This window comes from Numida meleagris, chromosome 19 (assembly GCF_002078875.1).
Source record: "Numida meleagris isolate 19003 breed g44 Domestic line chromosome 19, NumMel1.0, whole genome shotgun sequence".
Classification (NCBI taxonomy): domain Eukaryota; kingdom Metazoa; phylum Chordata; class Aves; order Galliformes; family Numididae; genus Numida; species Numida meleagris.
Window position 1 is genome coordinate 12,648,143 of NC_034427.1, and position 22,505 is coordinate 12,670,647.

The 22,505-nt window shown below is 41.7% G+C and overlaps 1 protein-coding gene across 4 annotated transcripts in view; it reads right to left on the reverse strand.

Annotated features, from left to right (window-relative positions):
* TSHZ2 (teashirt zinc finger homeobox 2) overlaps positions 1-22,505 on the reverse strand; it is a 210,948-nt gene that overhangs the window by 59,169 nt on the left and 129,274 nt on the right. For 2 of the 4 annotated variants that reach the window (XM_021416549.1, XM_021416546.1), the window contains exon 2: positions 17,647-21,188. In XM_021416549.1, coding sequence (XP_021272224.1) covers positions 18,118-21,188 — 3,071 coding nt within the window. In that variant the 3' untranslated portion in view covers positions 17,647-18,117. Of the gene's footprint in view, positions 1-1,736; positions 16,983-17,646; positions 21,189-22,505 lie in introns of those variants that run through there. The other 2 variants (XM_021416547.1, XM_021416548.1) reach the window with 2 other exon arrangements.

Genomic DNA, 22,505 nt, shown 5'->3' on the forward strand with positions numbered 1-22,505 from the left:
CACAGAGATGGATCCAAAATACATAAATAACCAATTAAGAAAAAATATTAATAAAAATATTGTTAACAGATCCCAATCTGCTGTTGAGTACCAATTGCCAGTAGTAATCTCTATGGTAACTGAACCCTCTTTGGCCTCTCTCTGTATGCAACCAGTGTTTTATGTTTTTTTTTCCCTTCCCCTATTTTCATGGAAAGTTTTCAAAACTGGTTTAAATATTATGATATTTTCTTCTTCAAGTGCTAACTGGGAAAAGTATTTACTTCGTCTGTGCCACATTCCTGAGCAGATTTTCCCTTCCTCAGATGTCTGCTTTGGAGGGGTGAGTTTTTTGACGGCCACTCACCAGGAGTTCTTCTCATGAAACAGGTGAGGGAGGTTTTCAAAATCTAAGAAGCTAAAATATTGCCCAGCAAATCAATATACTAATCAAGAAGATACAAAACAAACGAAAAAAACATGCTAAATAAAGATACTGCTTTCAGAAACCTGGGGAAACAACCTTTTTTTTTTTTTTTAATTGTTATTATCTGGCTGCACATGCCTCTTCTTGCCAGCTGCTCTCTTGTAATCTCAGCGACTTGCTCTGTGCTGTGGTTTTATACATGGGTGTTCCCCTTTCCCAGCCTGCTCTCACACAGGTTTTGGCTACTGGATATAAAAGAAGGCACTGCCTTTGGAAACAGCATCACACAGCAGATATTTTTTGTGTTACATCAACAGACAGAAAGAAGAATTTTAAAGGAGAACATGCAGAATCCTGCGAATGCTGTCATCCTATACATGTAACACCCAAGATATTTTACTAAACTTTTCATTGCTATACTACGAGTAATTAGACACATCAGGAGATTCCTAAGCAGGTGAAGCTTTATACTTTTTTAAAAATTCGATTGGAATTTGCCCTTCTAGAACTATCATTTGGCTGACGGATTTCTTAGGAAGTAGAGCACCCAGCACTGGTGTAGGGGAACAGACCTACATTTTGCAGCTGCCATTTGTTCTTTAGGAGCTTTGCAAAAGTGAGTCTCCAGTGGAGAGAGAAGAAGCCGGCAGGAGCAGGATTCTGCAACCCTCCTGGGGTTGCTTACCTGGCAGAGGTAAACCCTGAGCCTCTACACACAAGGACAGTGAAAGTATTTCATCCTGTGAATTTAGTCAAGTTAAAGTGGTCCTTGGAGCATGGACTGACATTCACCCTTTCCAGCCAAGTGTTATAATCACTCAGCTGTAAAGTTATGCTTATGTTTCCATTCTCTCTCTCCTGCCCTATAAACCTTGAATTCCATTTTTGAAAAACTTCAGAGAGACCAATGTGTGAAGTGTTCCCTCTTTGCGTTTAAAGCACAGGTCTCCTTCAAGAGGCAGAAAGTAATATTTAGTTGTTGGAGGATCGTGTTATGTCCCTCTTGGCAGTTTATGTTTGGATATGCTATGTAGACTCCCATTCTTCAACTCTTGTTCCTTTATACAGCAGCTCAACCAAGTTCCTGGGCTGAGAGTGTGGAGGTCTTTGAAAATACGGAGCTGGATTCAGATTCAGATCTGAATTTCCTAATGGTTGCTTGTTTTCCATCTGTTTGCATTTGGATGTCTCACAGGATATAAGCGGCAGTTCTGTAGTGTCACACATGAATAAAGTGGATAATTATAAAATTAAAAGATATAACGTGCTTCTAGGGGAGATAAGACTAGAATTAAAGAGTATAAACAAAACCAAGTTTGATGTACAGACTGATATATTTATTCATTAAATATAATAACATAAACAAGACTATTAACTGTCATATTTTAATGATATCATACTCTGCAAAACATTCTCAGGAGAAAGTCCTATTGACTTCAACAGCAATGCCACATAAATTTAAATCATGACTGCAGTAAAACAATATGCCATCATTCTTATTTGTGGCAATTTATTGTATGTACCCCGAAATGTTAAACAACACACCTGTAACTCACTGAATTGAATCTGAGCTCAGAAGTCCCATTTGTAAATCTAAGGAAAGCCAGTGGAGAATGCAGAAACCTGTTCCACAAATAATTGAAATAGAGCATTCCCAAGAGGGGAAAAGAGCCCAGGCAAGGCTGCTGCCTATCCTCTCTCTCTCCAGAAGCACTGCACATATTTTTGCTCAGAAGAAGGTGAAATCGGGGCAAATGCCACTTTTTATCAGCAGTGTTAAGATCAGATTTTGATTTTTTTTTATTATTTTATTTTATAGAAAGTTGACAGTCAGCAACAGTGGAAGCCTTAAAGCAAAAATTTCTCCATGGAAAGAGTGCATTAACTAGCTTGGGGTAAGTACAAAGGCCATCTGGAAGGGAAACATGATTTCAAGAATTCTTCCCTCTTGTACACAGCATCTGTGCCAAGAAGATGTAAAACAGGACCACACTGAGTCAGTAACAATTTATCCACCCTTTGCACAGCCTCTTTGCTCTCTGCTCAGGGCACCAGGCAGAGGAGATACAGCTCATACAAGACCTCTAGTGTGAACAGCACAAGTCGATGAAATCTGAAAAGGGGACTCGTCCCAAATTTGTGAACTGTGCTGAACAGTGAATCATTATGTCAAATGTTTCATTGTAAAATTCCTCATTAAATTCTTTGGCGTTCGCCACACGCTCAGCGTAACTTGAAGTGCTGAGAAAACGAACGCTTACTGTGCCATGACAAAGGCCAATGGTTGCCTCTTTACTGAGCTTGATACATATGGTGAAAACATATTGACTAATTACTTGCCATTTTCAAAAACTGACAAACACTCCAAAGTTAGCCTAAGATAAGTTAGCCTAAGATAATAGAAGAAGATGCAGTATGAAGAATAAAGACTGGAGAATCGAGAGGAAGAATAGCGTAACTCTGTTACTTCTGATTCCCTCTTTCAACATTTCCTTTGACAAATGACTACTGAGGAACAACCCAGCATCTCACTGTTTCAAACTGCTTAATGACAACTGGTAAATTAATGCAGCTGATTGATACATGTGTTCAAAGCAGAGACTGGCTGAAGTAGTGAAGATAAAATCCAGACCCAGTCTTCTCCTGAAAAGTATCAGGATGTAGCCAGGATTTTGGATCTGGGCTCAGTTTGATATACTCATTTTCTACCTTGGCGTGTTGTCTGCCAAACACCAAAAAAAGAACGAACTGGGCACTGGCAATGAAGAGGTTCCAGGAAGGTCTGTTTAAGGGCTCAAAGTCACCATGGAAGGGGAGACTGCAAGACACCTTTCTCCCTCTAGTTTTCCAAATGCTGTTTGTTATATAAAAAGTCACCTATATGATCCTAGCCTGAGCTTCCTTACAGGGGTCCCACAGACACAGCCCTCACCGTGAGCCTTTTTAAAACCATCCGATTTCCAGCACCTGTTCCCCATGTCCTGACAAATTGGTCCACTCACCTGATCAGGAACCTTCCCTAAGCAGTGGGACGACTGTTTGACAAGTTAATTTCAAGGTAGCTCATGGAGTAGAAGCAACATAAAGCTACACAGCTGAAAAAAAAAGATGTTGCTGGGTAAATTCTGTCAGTAACGGATGTGTAACAGAAAATAAACTTAAAATTCAGGCTCTCTGTATGAGAAGACAAGCTCTTTGGTTTAGAAGTAGAAAACATGAGGGCTCACTGAAGCTATAGTTAACAGGAGTGCAATTACTGTTATTAGAGTTTTATGAGTATAAAACTTGTGCTGATGTATCCACAATTTAGAAATAATAGGCTTTTCAAAAATCAAGACAATTAAAAAAAATCAATAATTATTCTCTATTATTTTTCCTTTAAATCATCCAGATAATAGAAATCAGAGACCTGAATAGGATGCCTAAAGATAGTAGCATTATTAGATTGATAAAAAAGGAAAAATGATCAACAGTTTGACCTGTTTACCAGAATGTTCAAATGTAGAAAGTCATTATTCTACTAGCACTGATTTTTTTAGGTTCAGGACGAACCTCAAGCCACGTTTGGATGTTAAATGTAGTCATAAACAGAGACTAAAAGTAATTTATAAACATTTTTATTATATGAGAAATAGTTGCTATTTTAGAGACATGTAAATAATATGATGCCTATCATAAAAGTTTTAGAAGGAGTTTTATTTTCCAGCTCATAAACTAAAAATAAAACCCTTTAAATGATTGACTTTCCTTTAAGGCAACTCTTGAGCCCGATTTGATAACACTACCGGTAATGTCTAGTAAAAGCCCTGGAAAAACTCGTGGTGTTTTGAACGGGACCAGACGTTATCCAGACTGCCTTTCATTAATATTGCTGTTTTACCATAAAAACCTGGGTAGATCATCACAGTTTTGCCCCTGTTGCATAAATACAAAAAGATTTAAAAGAACAGCTGTTCTCCAAGGGGTGGGAAGAACCTTGCTTCATTTGCTTTTTAAAGAGTTTGAAAACCTTGAAGTCCCATAAGAACAAAAGACCAGCAGATGCCTTTCCTGCTCTGGTAGAGTTCCACCTCAACTTTCCCAAAAGCACTGAATTGTGTCTGGGTAGAAAAAAAATCAATTCTGAATAGAAGCAATTAAAACAACAACAACAAAAAATACCCACAAATGTTTGTATTTATTGAAATGGTTCCCAGGACAATGAGCCTTCCCCTCTCTTCTCACCTCGCGGGTGCTGCGGGCAGGGCTGGGAGGCAGGAAGGCCCTGGTACATGGCGGGATGGTCGCCAGACTCTCTTCATGGTTTTATGTCTTCCGTCACTTTGCGTTAGGATTTTTTTCTACTTCCAGGAAGCTCACTGTCAGCGTGTGCTGTAAGCAGCGCATCACGCGGAGCGGTGGCAGAGCCGGGCGGCGGGTGGGAAGCTCCTTCCACTCCCTCCTAGAGCAGCCGTGCTCTTCTGCAGCTTTTTGTTTAATCTTTAGGTACAGCCGCCGCCGACTCGTATGCAAAACCGCGAACTGAAGCCAGCACGAGGACTGCTTGCCATGTCTGCGTACAGCAGCGCACAATGGGCTGGGAATGCCTGAGATCATTTCCTTTCCTGCCTTTCATATCGCTGAACTGAAACCATCACTCGTGTCAAAAGCAAGGGCTGCAGATGAAAGGCCAGTGCATTAAGACAGAGCATAATTGTCAGCCTCTGAGTTTCTGACATTAATCGTTTTACTTAAAGAAGGCAAGGGAATGTTTTTCTGTCCCCTCCACCTCAGCTGACAACACACAGGAGAGTCTGGATAAAAAATTTTAAAAAAAAGAACGACTCAAAATTTTTGCTAATTAAAAGTAATGTGTTTTCCCATTTTTTGGCAATTTGATAACACAAAACACTTACTTGGGGGCCACAGGGGGAAACAAACTAAGACGGATAAAAAATGTTTTGTGTTCATCCAAGCAAGACTATGTTAATGCACATTATCCCATTAATGCACATCAACATCGGGAATAAGCGCGCCAATGCAAGCAAGAAGCATACACTTATCATCATTTGATAACATGTTTAATGACAGATTGACGGTTGATTTGCAAATGTGAACTGGCATCAATGTTGCTAACTTCAGCTTCTGCCGCCTCCTCTGCTATGCCAGCATATTTATGTGCATAATTTGATTTCGCAGCCACACTGTTAGTACATTTTTAATATTAACTATGCAAGAACAGACAGCCGAACTTAAGTTGCACTGATGGTTTGAGTTCATTAGATTGAAAAAGATGGGCAATGATGACAAAGATGGAGATGGCAGCGCAACATCAAAGAGGCAACACTTAACAAACACACTCCATTTTGAACAAACCGAACTAACACATTTCATGTTGTCGGCTGCAGCAGAGCCCTTATGTACAACAGTAAGAAAAAAATATGCTTCTGCCCTGGGCATACTGACAGCAACTCTACAAGAAGCTTAGCAGGCTCCTGGACACACAGTTGTAAGATATTTCACTCATCTCTTGCAGGTAAAGGGGCTGATTCTGGGCTGATGTCGAAGTGACAGCAGTGTAATTCAGCAGACCTACAGCAGAGCTGCTCCTGATTTACACCGGTCCAGGGGAGTGTGCCTGCCTGTTCCCACTCCCCTTCCCTAGTTTGCTTTTCACAGCTGTGATTCTTTATGACGAATAATAAAAAGATTTTGCTGAGCGCTCAGCTCTTGCAGGCACAATGCACGGAGCAGAACTGCGGGTTCGGAAGCCCCAGGGCCTCGTGCTGGGGTGTGTGCAATGCCCTTGTGCTGGGGTGTGATGTCCTTCCTGCTGCCCCAAGGCTGGCACCGCACCATGCAGGGCTGCGCTCCTGGTGCCTTCCTCTTCCTTGGTGCTCTGAAGGGAATGTGTACCAATGAGCTGGGAAGAGGATATTTCATCCTCTGCTCACATTAATGTCTGGGCATATACTGCATCTAGTATTAATTTGCTTGTTGTGCTGCAATATATAATAAATTTGAGGCAGTAGCTTTATGGCGCAAGTTGTAATTTTAAATTTTATGGTACAAACTGACCATCTGCAGGAATCTGACCATATAACCTGAGCCATTCAGTGCAGACTGTAATGTTAGTACCTCTGAATCTCGGTGCAACTATGATTTAGACACACAATTAGATAGACCAGGTCCTCAACAATTCTCTGCTGTCTGAATTACTGCTGAACAGCCTAATAAACGTACAGCACACAGGCCTCTAAAGCAAAGCTTTTAAGAACGTCCTGAAGTTTACCTCTAATCAGCAAAACACCTACTGCAATTACTGCTACTTGGAACCTGGACCAGCAACTCACTGTGCTCGGCACTGCACAAACAGAACAAACCCAACTGCTTGGGGAACTCTGTGTGGAGCTCTGTTCTCCTTTTAAGAAGCTGCACTGCAGGCAGAGCTCACCCTGAGCCCCCACTGCATTTGGTGCAGCAGTTTATGAAGCAGCTCTGCTGGCTGGCACTGCACAGACGAAAGTGTGTGGCCCCCAAAACTATACAGGCAGCTTTTGCTTGCCCCAGTGAAGACACAAGAGATCGTGGAAGCTTTGTTCACAGTCAGGGAACTGAAAAAATACACCACCAGCGTACAAGAAAGGACAGCAGAGACAAATGCAAGAAGTAGACCACGCTCAGTCCAGCTTCTCTTGCTGGCTTTTAAGATAGCACTGTGCCTTTGTCGAGCTGCTCAGGAAGGCACAGGCACCGCAGTGCTCCTGCCTGCGAGCGGAGCAGTGGGCAGAGCCATGCAGCCCAGGCCCACAGCCCCTCGGCCTGCTGTGCTGACAGCCGTGCTGCCTCCTCCTCACCTGGGCTTTAGCCACAATTAGAAACAAAAACATTTCCCAGGGAGAGCGAGTTGTGGACACTGCTCACTCATGCTTGCTGATGGAGGATGGGGACGGGGAGAGCAAAACAGTGCATTTGCCAGGCTCTGAAAAAGCTCTCCCTGACTCTGAGGCTGGCCTGCCGTGACCGGCAGCGTGCTAGGTGGCATTGCAGGGGTGTGTGAAATATCTTCCAGCTCCGCATTTCCCCTTCAAATTGCCTGAGCTCCTGCTGTGACCGTGCACTTACAGTGCTGGCTGTGGAGAGCTCTGAGCACAGGGCTGCACAGCCCCACGCGGCTCAAAGAACCATTAGTTCTCCCCAGTCACAATTATCTCTGCTACTGCGCTTGTGTCCTCTTTCCTGTCTCAACTTAAGTAAGTTGCATTTCTCCCACTCTTGTTACTGAGTAGATGCAGATGCCACTTTGTTCCATGTGATTTATAGCCAGTAGCTAATGTTCAGTTATAATTCCCCAGTTTAGACATGAAAAATAGCCTGTAATGCTCAACACAAGGGCCTCTCAACAATGATATATAATTTAAAAATTAACACAAGGACAGAGGAGACATGGGATTTTGAACTAGGGACTCTCTCATTCAAAGGTTACATCTCTACAAGGTGAGCTAAAGGAATTAGTTGAGTTATTAAGTAAATGCCTCTGTTATATTTTCCAAGTACATTAGCTGCTGCAGTCTTTTCCAGTTCAGCTGTGTTCAGCCCCAGCATGCTCAAAGTGCAAATGCTCATGGCACTGCATTCACACATTTGCTTTTTTTCAATGTCAAACAAACCGGAGCTTTTCAGAGCCAAAGGTCAAAGCGGAGGGCCCTCAAGAAAATCTCTTGGGAAATTATGTGATTGTTCTTATGTCTTTATTGTATATAAAATCAGGCTTCAAACATGGCTCGCCCTTTTCAAGCATCTTAAAACTATAAATGAGTCACGACTCATTCCTGCAACACCTAACTTACATAAGTGGTCTTGTTAATTTACCGGAATATCTTGCATAACTAATCGTTTCCAGGATCAATCTGATGGCTCTGAAACCTCTGTGCTGGTAAAGAGCTCCTTTAGAAACACGGGGAAGTTAACTCCCAGCCTCACACAACGAGTCAAAAATGGATCAAGGAACAGAACCTGCATCCCCAGCCTCGCTCTGCCAAGTGCAAGCAATTGAAACCCTCTTTTGTCAAAGCTCAGCAATACAGAAAACATGCAGAGAGAACAAGGAGTGAGGAGAAGAGTTTGGCTACGGGGACTTTTTGGAGGTGATACTGCTTTCCTATTTTCTGTTCACAGTATTAAGATTTAGCTCATATCTTAGGTGTCCGCTGCTGCACTCTGTTTAACCCTGTCACACTCTGGCACTGAGTATTACATTTATGGATTACAAATTTATTGACATTTGACATTTGCATCAGCTTTCACCTGATCAACAGGAGCTTTGTCTGCCAAGGGGAATTATTATGGAAGATTTCAACAGCCATGGGAATGCCAAAAAGGTCATTAAATCATATCAGAAAAACAATGTGTTCATAGCATTCATACATTTACTCTTGCCAGTAAATCTTCTGGTTGATGCTTGGACCACCTACTGATGATACTCGAAGAGAAGGAGAAACAGAGAATTGAAGAGATGAATTAAATTAAAACCAAATGACATGAAGCCTGGCACAGTGGGATCTTTAATTTTCTACTCTATGAATCCAGAATAAGGAAAAAAAAAACACAAAACAAAGCACAGTGGCTTGACTTTATCTAAGTTAATTCCCTCATATAGGCAGGGCTTAACTAAATAATCCTGAGTAATGTGTGCACCCCACATTACTGCGTGCAATTTGTATGTGGGAGGTGCAGGATTCAGAAAACATATGGCACATGGAAAACAAATGACAGGGTGTGCTTTTACACTCTTTTTGGCTATACTTATCACTGTTGTTGATATTTTTTTTACAGACATGAAAAATGAGTATAGGAACTTTTACCCTAATCTCTTTGGAAAAATACTGAGAGGTTTTTTTTTGTTGTTTGTTTTTTTTTTTTGTGAGTTTGTGATTTATTGAAGAAGGCCACATAATTCCTGGGAGCATAGACATCGTTTTAAAAATACACTGATCAAATAAACAGAATTACCTCCCCCATCGCCTATTCCCTGGATGACAAACCTGGGTCTTACACCATAAAAAAACATGGCCAACAAATCCTTGGCTCCTTAGGTTATGAAGGGAAGTGAGTTACTGAACTGGAAGCCCACCCACAGCCTGTCTGTCTGTATGTCCAGTTTAGGGGCGAGCTTTGCTGAGGACTGAATCACATGCAGCTGTTTGCCCCTGAGCTGAGGAAGCACGGAGGAAGCATTCAGATTTGCCCTTACTTGTAGGAGTGGTGTGCTCAGTTTGCATGAAAGTAGGCAGAAACAGGACATGGCCTACTCATATCCCAGTGGAACGCTTCTTCTGCGATGTCCCTTGAGATGTAGATCAATAGGTGCTTAAAAGGCAACATCAATCCTCTTAATGGCCCTATAAAGTAAGCTGGTGGCCACGAGGACTCAGTCCCTATAGGAATCAATGCCAGTAGCTTGACTTGACCTCAGAATACAGCTGATGTTGTGCAGCCACTGCTGTGTTTGCAGAAGTGGTGCAGCATGCAGCTACAGGGTGACAACCAAAGTCTGCTTGGAGAGCAGCAGAGGGCGGAGGATGTGAACCGGGCAGAAAGCTGCTTCTAACCTTGGCTTGGAACAAGACAGAAAAGTGGAGAGATGGAGATGTGGGATGAAGGTATCTGCTGGCAGCTGTGTGCTATGCCAGGTTATTGGCTGAACATATTGAGATACATAATTTCAGGTAATCTGTGGTTTATGGTATAAATTTGGGGATTTTTAGAAACAGGGAGCATTTGGGAGTTTTCATTAAATGACCTCATGAAAACAACAAGTTTGCATTTAGGATTCAACAGTTCTACAGCAGGAGAGGGGAAAAACACTTTTGTTCGTGTACAAAAAAAAGTAGTTGCAGGTTTAGAAAAGCTGAAAGTAGACCCAGAAGGGATCACTGTAGCATTATCTGTGTACAACACGTAGAATAAGTAGTTTTGCCTCATCTGAATTACTAGTCGATGCTAGTATGAATTCTGCAGTAAGACTACAAGTTCTCTTCTGCATAGAGTTCAGAAAGAAATCTAATGGTCAGATTGGCATATTTACCGCATGATGGGAAACCTTCATGGAAAATAGAATGGGAAAAGGAGGGGGAACTTTAGGTCTGAGGGCTTGATGTCACTGGGTGGGATTTCTTCCTTTCCTGCACTCTGCCAGTTGTGAAGAACAAGCATGAAGACTCAGCACCATTCTGCCTGCCTTGGGCTGGTTTGTGTATCCTCTGCTCCCTGCCTGATGATGGGTATGTCCAGAGCTCATCCTAAGAGGCCTCACAGCTGTGCCCGTCTTTCTACAGTGACCAAGAAGGCCTCTCATTTGTTCCCTGGAAGTAGGAGAACACAATCTCCTCTGGCCAAAGAAGTTCCTGAACTCTAAATCTGGAGGCTGGGAGGGGCCTTTAGGGATGGTACCACACTTATGTCCTGCAGTCGTGGTGCACACAGACAGGCCTATGACCCAACCCTATATGGCTATTTTGATTTTCTTCCTTACTACTATTCAGTTTGAAGAGGAAAGTAGAAAAATGCCATAAAGAAAGTCTTTAGCAGTGCTCAGCTATTGGGCACACCTCCTGTTACAAAGGATTGTGCATACTCAGGACTAGGGAATAGAATACAAACACAGTCATTCGCTTATAGCTGGAGGCTATGAGCTCAGTGGCACAGAGGAAGCTCTGGCTGGTAGTGCTGCGGAGAGGAAATCCCAGTGGGAACGGCAAAGCCCCCTCAAGCACGAAGGCTTCTGGAGCTTTTGGCACAGGCAGCATAACCTGACCTTGACCTTCACCAGGCCTGCAGAACACTGCTGGGAGAGGCAGGAGAAATTGGATCACAGAGAGGCCATGGCCTTACTGATCTCTCTTTTTAGGGTGATCTTAAAGGATGAAATATTTTGGTTCTCCAATGCAGCCCAAGCCCACCATTTTCATCCCCTCCCAGAGCTCCCAGGTGACTGTGTGGATTACAGATGAGCTTTGCAGCAGAAAGAGAAAGCAGAAGATACTGAGAATGCTCTGGTAAACCATGTCACACACCCTCGCCTTTCTCCTCCTGATCTGATTTGATGCCTTGCAGCTGCTGCTACATGCACAGGGTTTCCATGCCAGGTCACTCAATAATAAATCAGAGACTACTGGGGCAAGGGGGCATGGGGATTCTGAACATTCACTCTGAGCCTTGTGATTCTCTGCAGTAGAGGCTTCCCAAAGGACACACTCCTTCCCTTCCTCTATACCTCCTCTGCTGCAGCAAAGCACTGAGCAAAGGGTCATTGCTGGCCTGAGAAATGGGCAGGCAAGGGGAGGCAACATGCCACCACAATGACCGCTCTGTCGCTTGATCTGATGCAGCTGCTGCAGGCACAAGAGGGGAGCAACCACATGAAAACCACTCCAGCCACCTCTCCTTTCCCTTCAAAAATGTCACTGTGGTACTCTCCACTTTCTATAACAATGTTTATCATTGTTCTTCGATTGTCTGGGACAATAAATGGTTTGAAATGAGCATATATCACCAGGAAATCTCTGCCTGCCCCTTCCCCCAAGCAGTGTCATAAAAACGTACAAATTCACATTAATAATGAAGTGCATTTCCCTGAGAAGCCACTGTGTATCTCAGGGAGAGCAGGCAAGGTGGCAGTTGCTGCAGAGTTTCCTATTAAAGAGCAGAGCAAATACTCATAAATCTGATGAGGGGCCAAAGCACATGTTAGGGCTGTCTCCCTCTTAATGGAACCTTTTCTGAAATGAAAAAAATATATATCTCGATACATTCAGGGTATTCATTAGACATGACAACCTCCTCCACTCCCCCGTCCTGCCCTCCCCCATCCTGCATGTGCTGACCCCTGGCAGAGGAGCTGTGCTGAGTGCTGGCAGGGAGGGATTTTGGAGGGGAGGAGGAATTGTTTTGTTTTAATAAAGGGAACGCGCAAATTTCCAGCAAGGAACAAGCCCCCTCCTTCCCCACCTCTCCCTCCTTTTCTCTGCCCAGCATGCTGCTGCCATTCCCTCCCTTTCCATGCCCCCAGTGCACCCTCCTCTTGGTCCCCATGGCACCTTTCCCACGCGTCCAGAGCCAACAGAGCCAACGCAGTGCCCCAGAGAAGGACACCCCTCACAGAACTGAGTGTAGGAGCCTTCCAGCCACCTCCCACCTTCCAGGGCTCCACCAGCTCGTGCTCTCGGGATGCACAGCCACCCAGAGCCCCTCGGCTCTCCCAGCGCAGTGCCTTGATGCTACACGCCTTATCATGGGCTGGGAACCAGGGTCTGCTGCCCCTTTCCTGAAGGTGAGACACTCCCAAAGGAGAAACACCGTCACAGTTATGAAATAAGCTCTGAGCTGTGCGTGGCTTCTTCTGCCTCACTCTTCTTCTTGCAGGCAGGGTCCTGAGCGGTATCTGCTGCTGTGAATCCCGCACAGCTCCACCAACGCACGAGAACGACCATGGGGGCCTGAGCTTCCCACACCAACACACCCCACCTGCACTCACAGTCAGACCCAGCTCTCAACCGAGGAGAGTCAGAATAAGGCCTGAGGACTACAGCTTAATAATTGTGAATTATCTGTTCATTATCCCAATAAATAGTGAAAAATCTCTTCCTCCTTTCCTCTTCCCATAAAGCCGTATCTATATTTTTCCTCGTTTTTCATCTGTGCTCCATCGTATTTGCACAGAGTGATCATCCTGCTAAATTACATTATTTTTATTGAAAGGTGCTTTTGAGGGCTGGATGCTGCTTGTGTCTTTTCCTTTTGTTATTGATCTTTGCTACTTGGTTGCCAAGGTGTAAAACATGTACTCTTCCTTTGAAATCTCACCGGGTAAAACTTTTCCACTATAGATTATGAAGGCTGTAGCATTTAATAATATCAGATGCAGCAAGGAGAAGGTAAGATTTTGATATCCTTATGAATACTGAATGCTTGAGGAGGTAGGTGCTATTCAAGGTCAGTTAAGATCTGGTCAAAATACTTACAAGTTGCTGTTTCTTTGTGCATTGAAGAATTCCTGCCTTTTGGGGGCAGGAACCGTCATTTACTGTACGTTCATGCAGAGTCTAGGAACAATATGGGGTAACCTGGTGGGTTGGATGAGCTAATACAATTTCAGTCACACCAATCTTAATAGCAACCTGTAGTATTCATAAAAAGCAAGTAAATCTGCACAGATATATCCATGCTGATGCACCTTGATCTGCCCTGACCCTGCTCTCACAGAAGCTGAGAGCAAACTCTTACTGCTGCTTTTACAAGGGCGAGTGCTAGGCTGAAAACACATTAGGCAGGGCAAGTTCCAAGTTTTCAGAATGCTGAATTTGAAAAGTCCCAATCTACTGCTTTTGGGGGGACTGGGCCTTCACTAGGGTGGATTTGAGGCAGTCCCCTGCTGAGGGACTGCAGCACAGAGGCCCACCTGAGCCTGTCGCTATTGCCTTGCCTCGTCTTCTCTCCTAACGTGTGGCTTCGGACAACTAATCCCCGCAATTGGCCTTGCCTGTGTAACACCAATATTGGCTAATAGCAGAACATCATGTTCAGAGCAGCTCCTACAGCTCCAGAGGGGAGGAGAAAATAAAATCCACAGGAGAAAAAAATCTTCTATTTTGGTATACTTAACACATACAGTTATCTACGTGTCCTATATATCATTTAACAAATTGCTTTGCAATTCTTACAGGGCGTGGTATAATGACTGATTTAAAATCACTGCATTGCTTAAACTGCATTGTTCTTCATCAAGTTGAGTCATTTTTATGTGAAGTGTCAAGCTCTCTAACAAATAACTGCTGCCAGACAAATCAAGTTCCTCATCTTAAAGCTACGGCTAAATAGTTTATAGCTTTAATCTGCTCACTGAGGTGTGCAGTCTATGACAGTAATTATAAATGCAAGGAGAAATTATAGCTGAATGCTTTAACTGCATTAGGAGCCATTTGATGAACAATCATGATTGCCTGCTCATTTTCAACAATAGAGGGCAAGTTAGTGTCAGTGCATTAGAGGATTTTCAGTTCTGCTCTGCTCTTTCTTCCATTTACCACAGAATGTCAGTTGTCTCCTATAAAGTAGAAAAAAAAAGCACTGCAGAAGCTTTAAACTTGATGGTTAAAAAAAGACAAAGGAGGAAACAGAGAGAAAAACTGTTTATCATTATGACTCATTTTTTTGTTTTGCAGCAGCCTTATTTCCAATTAGTTCATTTCAGGTAGCTGCTTGTTTGCTCATCAGGGTCTTCAGTAAAGCAATCTCCTCAATCAAGCTGGTAAATTTAACGCTACAGAGACTTATCTCTGTAAAAAGTTGTAGAAAAGAGTGGGGAGAGCCTCGGTCACTGACCAGTGACAGTCAATTCCACCACATGATGTTACAGTAAGAAATCAAATCCCGCATTGCCTTTTGGTTTTTTTCCTCGGAACAACATACAAATTCTAATTCAGCTGCAAAAAAAGAAGAAATCCTCTTTGAAGGTATAAGTCATCATACAAATTAGTTCTGATTAAGCCATGCTTCCTAATGTTCATGGGGTTTCTTTGAAGAAGAGCAATACAAACAAATATGAAGTAGGTTAAATGAAAAGAATAGAGACATCTGATTGTTGTGTATTACACATAATTTTACATTATATTATATGCCCGTATCAGTTAAAGGAACTCAAGAAAACACTGAAGAGGAACATAAAACAGATATGTATGTCTTTACATTTAAGAAGTATTTATAGTGAATTTCTTATAAACAGCCTCACAGAGATCTTAAAAATAAATCCATATACACAACACATTTTTCTACAGTACTAACCCAGATTATTCATTTATATTTTTAATGACAGTCGACATCTTAAAATATCACCTTTAACAGTAAATTGCATTAAAATATAAAAAGTAGTTTATGTATTTCTGTACTTCGAGTACACTTTCCACTGTTTTATTTCCGTTTATTTCCGTATACTTTTATTTCTATGCCACTACAGTATTGCCTACAAGTGAATGCAGGTGCACGTGCACGTTTTAAGAATTTCGGTATGCTTTATATTTCCCGTTTCTCAACGCTGTGCTCTCCTCTATGTTATTATTCAAATGCATACTGAATCTTAACAATAACATGGTAAGAATAAGTAAACCCTGAAAATCCCTGTTATATGATTTAGTCTCCTTGCAGATCTCAGGAAGAAACCATACGAATAAACTGTGGCCTCCACGCTTCCAACGCAGCCAGAAGTTGGGTAGGCTTACAGTCATAAAACCTTTACAATGCTATCCAAAATACCCCATCATTTCACACAATTTGTGCTATCATGCATACCAACTCAAATTATAGTTCCAGATAACAGTGCTATCACTCTGTCATTGCAATTTAAATATATTTTTTTCAAAGGTAAGGCACAACCTGCATCTTGATATAAATTAGAAAAGGATGAGTATTAAAAGGACAGCGATTTCTGGGTACCCGAAGGCAGGAAGGACAGTGCCTTATTTACGTAGTCACATACCACCTGAATAACACTCGTGATGTGTCTGTGTAGGTTATTACAATGCAGAAAGCCTTTCTTTCCCTCAGATTTTTTTTCTTTGTACTCGTCCCCCAAATCCCGAGGAACAATAACATGTTTATGAAGGTGGGTGTTTGGTTTGCCTCTTTATAATAATACGGTGCTTTTAAAACCAAATCTGAAACATTTGTCAGGTATTAAGCCATGAATATGCCAAAATAACTGTTACATTAATATATTTGGCAGATAGCTTTTGTTTGATAGAACCCAAATTATTGGTTTGCTCTGATATCTCTTATGTGAAAACGACGAATGTCAGAGTCTTATTAATCATTAACTGGTGAGGAAGGAAATGAAATATGGTATATTTTTCCCAACCAACCTCCTGTAATTTCCTGATATTTTGGCAGGTATATTGTTTTTGAATGGTAATAAAATGGTTAAGCAGAAAATCCGTTATTTTCAGGTTAACAAGGAACATTTGTTTTTTCCTTTTGTATTGCGTTCTAATGCTGGGTTAAAAATACGAACAAAGGAATTTAAGGATTTTAGCAGTACTGAGAGAATAAACTCCCTTTGAGTTAGACTGAATTTTGCTGGTTAAAATACACAAGAAGAATAAATCCGGTCAAATACAGACAGCACATACAAGATGTATGTAAAACTTCAATCTTACTGCACTTGAATACCGATGTTATACTCTATAGCAATAGCTTCTATTGCCCATCCCAAAGCAACCTTCTGATTAGTGGCTTAAATTATTCAAAAGTAGCTTTTTAAACAGAGCGTAAGTGACGCATAGTCCTTGTGCTGGCTCTGTACACAAAGTGTTTCTTAGAGCTTCATGAATATTTGCAGCAAACAAATGTGAAATCTTCACACAAACGAGTATTCATCTTCAGAGTGCTTGCACCCTCAATTAGCCAGAGAATAGCCACAATAGCAGGTGGCGGGAGTGACAACTCACAACACATCTTTAATTTTGACTGTCTGGTGAATTCATTTTCCAAATGTTATTCAAGTAACGAACATGATGGAGAAAATCTGAGTCTGCACATGATTATTCTGCGAATAGAAGCAGAGCCTGAGTTTTGCTGGGAATGACTAAGAGAGCCTTGCTGGAAAGAAACGTGTTAGAACAGAAAACTTCTATTTGGACTTTTAGTTGACGTTCTGCATATTTATTTAAATCAAGAAGATTTGAGTTTGTGAATCAAGCAAAATTAAAAATGCAAAAAAGGTGTGTAATCTGAACATGACATTACATATTATAAACATTGGCTGCGGCAGTACTTCGGTTGGCGTATTTTTCAGCACAAAAAAGTATCAACAGTAATGTAAAATATCCTATTAACACGTTTTGGAAATATTAAGCATGTAAAAGAAATCTCATTGCTTCCTGAATGAAGCGCCAGCCCCCCCCTACTCATATGAAACCTTGAGCTGAAGTCAGTGATGCTCACAGACTGACTGACGTGCCCACCAACGTGAAACAAAATGTAATCAAATGTCTTCAAGATTAAAAAAGAAATGAGCAGAGACATGAGAAAGGTTAAACCGATGTGCCAAGAAAGGCCCCTCACAATAGTGAGTGTTACGTATGTGTAAAATATCAACAGTTTGTACAATGCGGAATATCCAAACATCAATGAAAGAATAACTAAACTTCTAGACATAAACTTCTCAGTTATCAGTAGATTCTTGAGACTGGATTTGAGTGTATCAGGAATTCAGACTATTTATTATTTTATTAATTTGACATTTGAATTGTCTTCTTTTCCCCATTCAGAATCAGATTTACAGATGTGTTAGCACTGAAGGAGGTAATGATCTTTTGGTGCCCAGTGCTTTTTTTCTGCTTTTTCCATTCTCACTGCAAAGAGTAGCATTTATTTGTTGCATTCCACATTGAAGTGCATAGGATGTGAAACAATTCTTAGAAACAAAAAGGGGAGTGAGAACTGGGAAAATATTAACAAGAAGCAACTTTTTTATATCGGGCAATGTAGTTCTGCATTTGTCAAGCGCTCTTCCTGAAAACATTATAAAATGAATAGGTACATGCAATTAGTTTAATGAAGCAACAGTACATTATGCATTTTATAGTGTTTTCCTACATTGAATAAAGTATGAATGTTTAAAGAGGCCTCCTTAAAAGGATGAAATTAAAACTCGCTATAGAGCATGCATACCTTAAGAGTTATTCTTCATCCACTTCTGCTACAAATTGTGAATGGTGTTCTGGTGACTTGCTGTGTGTTTTGCTTAGATGAAGTTTTACAGCATGTTTGCTCGCAAATGTCCGACAGCACAACTTACATTTGAACTTAGAGTCTGTGTCCTCTTCTCCAGCTATTGTTTCAGGAGACCTTTGAACTGAAACTCTGGAGATTTCTTGCTCTACCTTGGTTTGCTGCTCCACAGCCAGCCTGTTCATGTCTTTCATTTGGAAACCTAGATGAGATTCTAAGTGGCTAATGTAAGTAGATGGGGTTCGAAACTGAGATGCACAGTCGCTGCAATAAAAGACTGGATGCCCTTTGTCCATGTTTTTCAAAAACTTTGTTCCTCCAGTTTTCCTAAGTTGGTACTTGACATTTGCCAACCAGTGGCTGATGGTGGTCATTGACAGTCCGGTAAATTTTGAGATCTGCATACGCTCCTGTGGGCCTAGATCTGATAATAAATATTTACCTTCAGATGTCTGGAAGAGGCTGGAAGCAAACTGAGCTTGCAAAATGAGAAGATGCTGGGGGTTCCAGTTTGACTGCCTGCCCTTCCTTTTATGCAGAGTGGAGACTTCTGTTGAGACATCCTCAAAGCGTCGGACATCTATTTCCAACTTCATAGACGGGATCCTTGAAGATGCAGCAGGTTTTGGTGTAGTAGCTTTGGGAAGAACTTTGACCATGTCAGCAATGTCAGACAGAGCATGTTTTTGAGGTGGAGAAGTACAAGATTGTGCTTGAGCTGACTCAGCTTTCTTGCCTTTAGATTTGGTCAGGTCAATAGGCTGATCATTATTTTCAAACAAATAGTGCCTGGTTACACTTGCAGGCTTTGGTGGGGTTGGAGTAGGAGATAAAACTGGCTTCTCCATCATATTTAGATTAGATTTGTGGAACATGGAAATTGTGCTAGAGCTGGGGCTGGAGTTGGATTGGGGCCGTAAGGGCTCGGTGGCTTTGCCCAAGTGATTATTCAGTACCGACTGCAGGGCACTGAGAGGGTTGACACAAGGCAGCTCCGAAGAATGGTTGGCAGCAGCACAACCATTACTAAGAGAAACTGCTGTTGGTTCCTTGAGGACTGATTTTTCTTTTCCACTGTCCTCTTTAATTTTGTCTTCTTCTTTCAAGGGACATGGTTCTGTCTTTTTTGGCTCCACAGAGGCTTCAGATTTGAGGAGAGGTTCTCTCTCACTCTGACTGAGTGAAGCAGGCTCAGCTTGAATGCTCTCTTTAGCATAGTCCTTTTGTACCTCCTCCCTGTCATCAGTTTCCTTCTTCACTTGAGTGCACTGAGCCACATTTGCTGAGATAGGGACTAGAGGCATGACTTTCCACTTTGGAGCTATGGGCCTCAACTTGTTGGCCATTGTTGGCCTGATTTGCAGTACTTGGGAACCCACAGGCAAAGATGGCTTAGCTCCTTCTGAGAGCTGATAAGCTGCATGGATGCTGGGATATGCACTCCAGCTAGGCGCTCCATTTTGAGCTTTATTGATGGCTGTTGTGACAGTGTTCTCCAAAGACTTTAAAATGTCCCCACCACCTTTTGAACCATCTTCTAAATCTTCTTCTCTGAGGTACTGGTATTTCATTGTGGGATCCAGTGGTTTCTGAAGGGTGTCCTCATACTCTTCAGTTTTTACTGCTTTCTCATCTTTGTTTGCATCATCAACTTTATCTTTTTTACTTTCTTTTTTTATTTCAGAAACAGGAGCTATGCATTCTGCAGATGATGATTTACTGGTTGCCTTTGAAACTGGGCTGTCGTTGGCTGGTGCTTCAGAGAGTGATTGCATTTTTTCCACAGCTAAAGGATCAAGAACAAGTTGCTTTCCTTTCTTTGAAGCTGAACTTGTGACTTTCAAGAAGTGGCCAGTAACCATCATGTGGGTTGTGAGCTGCTGCAAGGTGTCATGGGAACTTCCACACTCCATACACTTCAAAATCTGGGATTTGCAGGCCTCAAACTGCCACGTATAGCTGGCACCATTCTGGTAGCCGTAGCGGTTGTTGGATGATAATTGCAGGTTCCCGTTCTTCTGTGGGGAAAAAGTATCTGAGAAAGACCCCGTTGTGGAATCGGGGGAACAAGGCCTGTTAACATCAAACACACGTTTCTTTGCTGGAGTGACCATTTTTGAAGAAATGGTTGGTACCGGCTCCTTCAAAGGCACTTTTTGGTAATGTTTTGTTTTTATCATATGAACGCTCAAATCTTGAAGGGAATCAAAGGAATCACCACAGAACATACACTTCAAAACTTTTTGTGCATCTTCCTTGTCCATGTCCTGGAAAGCCCTTTTTCGGGGCTTTGAGTAGCTGGTAGGTCTGTGCTTGTCCTTTTTGTGGTTGTCATCTTGGTAGTGACCTGTTTCATTCATATGAACCGTTAGTTCGACCAGCGTGTCATAGGCCGCGCTGCACTGCCGGCACCGAAACCTGCTGGCGCCGGTGAACACAGTTCCACACATTTTGCTGCTCTGCCGGTAGAGCTGGACGGAGCTGAACAGGTTGGGTTTTGAGACAGGTCTGGAAGGTAAATTCTGTTGTAAGCTTTTTGACAGTGCATCTTGATGCCAATCAAAATCAGCTTTGTTCCCTCCATTTCTGTTGTCACAGCTCCTCTTTTCAGAGTTGGACAACTTGAAACCCAGCCCCAAGCCTGTCCAGTAAGAGTCTGACAGTATGTTGGCATAGACCGCTGTCATTTTATCCATGCAGTTGTGTGCTTCATTCTGGGCTTTGGGATGGGTGCTGGTTTTTGGATCCTGCGGCTCTCTAGAGCAAATGCTTTTAATATCTGTCACGTGGTCACTACCATCACTCAGCAGTGATTCATTTTCTGCATCCTGGTTAGATATATGACTGACAGGGGAATTCTGGTAACTAAAGTTCCCTTTCTGCTCAGGACCCACATCGTGTTCCTCATCCGTTCCAGTGTCATTGCTGCCCTGGAGCTGAGCAGTTGAATTGTCATCATCATCTTCTTCCTCCTCCTTTATATCTTCCTCTTCCTTTATATCTTCCTCTTGGACGTAACCTGAAATGTAATGTCAATATATGAAATTATTTGTTAAAGGAAAACGCTGCAGTTCAAGTTTTGTAGTTTCACTATGTGTTTTCTTTACCAGACTTCATTTTAATCTACAGCTTTAATGCCTGTTAGTTCTGGAAGTGAAAAAAGCCAAATGATGTCTCTTTTTGTGAAGGTTGCTGCATGTTATTGGCAGATGATCATAATTCTTTATAACTGCCAGAGATTCTGAGTTAATAATTTTCCTGTCATGGGACTGTAATTCTAACTGTCCTGTAACAGGACAGTTGGAAAATTCATATGTAAGAATTTAAAGTTTATATTAAAAGCTTCAATTCTACCAAATTGTTTTTAGCCTCAGTGAAAGGAAGGGTAGAATTGGCAAGGAACAGAAGACAAATAACTGCCATAATCTGCCTGGTTCATAGAATCATCTAGGTACAGTAATCTTTTACCATTTGATCACCTGAAAAAGCACTTTAGAATATACACAAATAATTTATATGTCAAAATACAACATTTGAAAGCACTGATAGGCTTAAGTGGAACTCTTTTGTTTGTAAAAGTAATGTACTGCGTACCATAAAAGCAAATTGTGCTTCAATAAAAACAAATACATATATTTCAGGGCAAGAACCCTGAAGTTACAGAAGAGGACGTGACAGAGGTAGACCGAAGTATAAAACTTAAGGACAAGACCAGAATGATCTTATTTGAAAAATGAGCTATTTAATTAATAAGTTGAACTTGATATTGGAACAGATGTAAATTTTAAAATTAATGAAATCTATATTTTTCTTTTTTTTTTTCTTTTTTTTTTCTGGCCTTATAACAGCAGTGCTCCTACTGAAGTTACAGGAGATAACATGGGCAAAAATAGACTGATCAGTGGAGAAAAGAAGATTCTTAAGTGTGGACCTTTTCCATTGCAGTCAGTGGATAAATTCCCATCAACTCCTCACAATCAATGATTGATTTCCAGAAGTGATGGAGAGAACAAGTGGTTCAGGCATGTTTTTACAAAATAAACAGTGTACATTTTCTTAACAGTCATTGCAAAACAATGCAAGCAATCCACTGTTACAGACAGCCACTCATCAAAAGCGCTGATTTCAGAAGCACAGGTCTTCATAGGAGATACTCTGATGTGCTCTTTCATTTAGGAGCAAACTCCATGCTGCTAACTCTTATGACTGCACTGCAGTATGCTGTGCGTGCTGAAGGCCCTGCTTTGTGCGTCAGGGAATTAGGTGAAAAACAAACCCACGGTCTAAGCTACCATTAAAAATAACCAAATAAAAATAAAATAAAATAAATACAAAA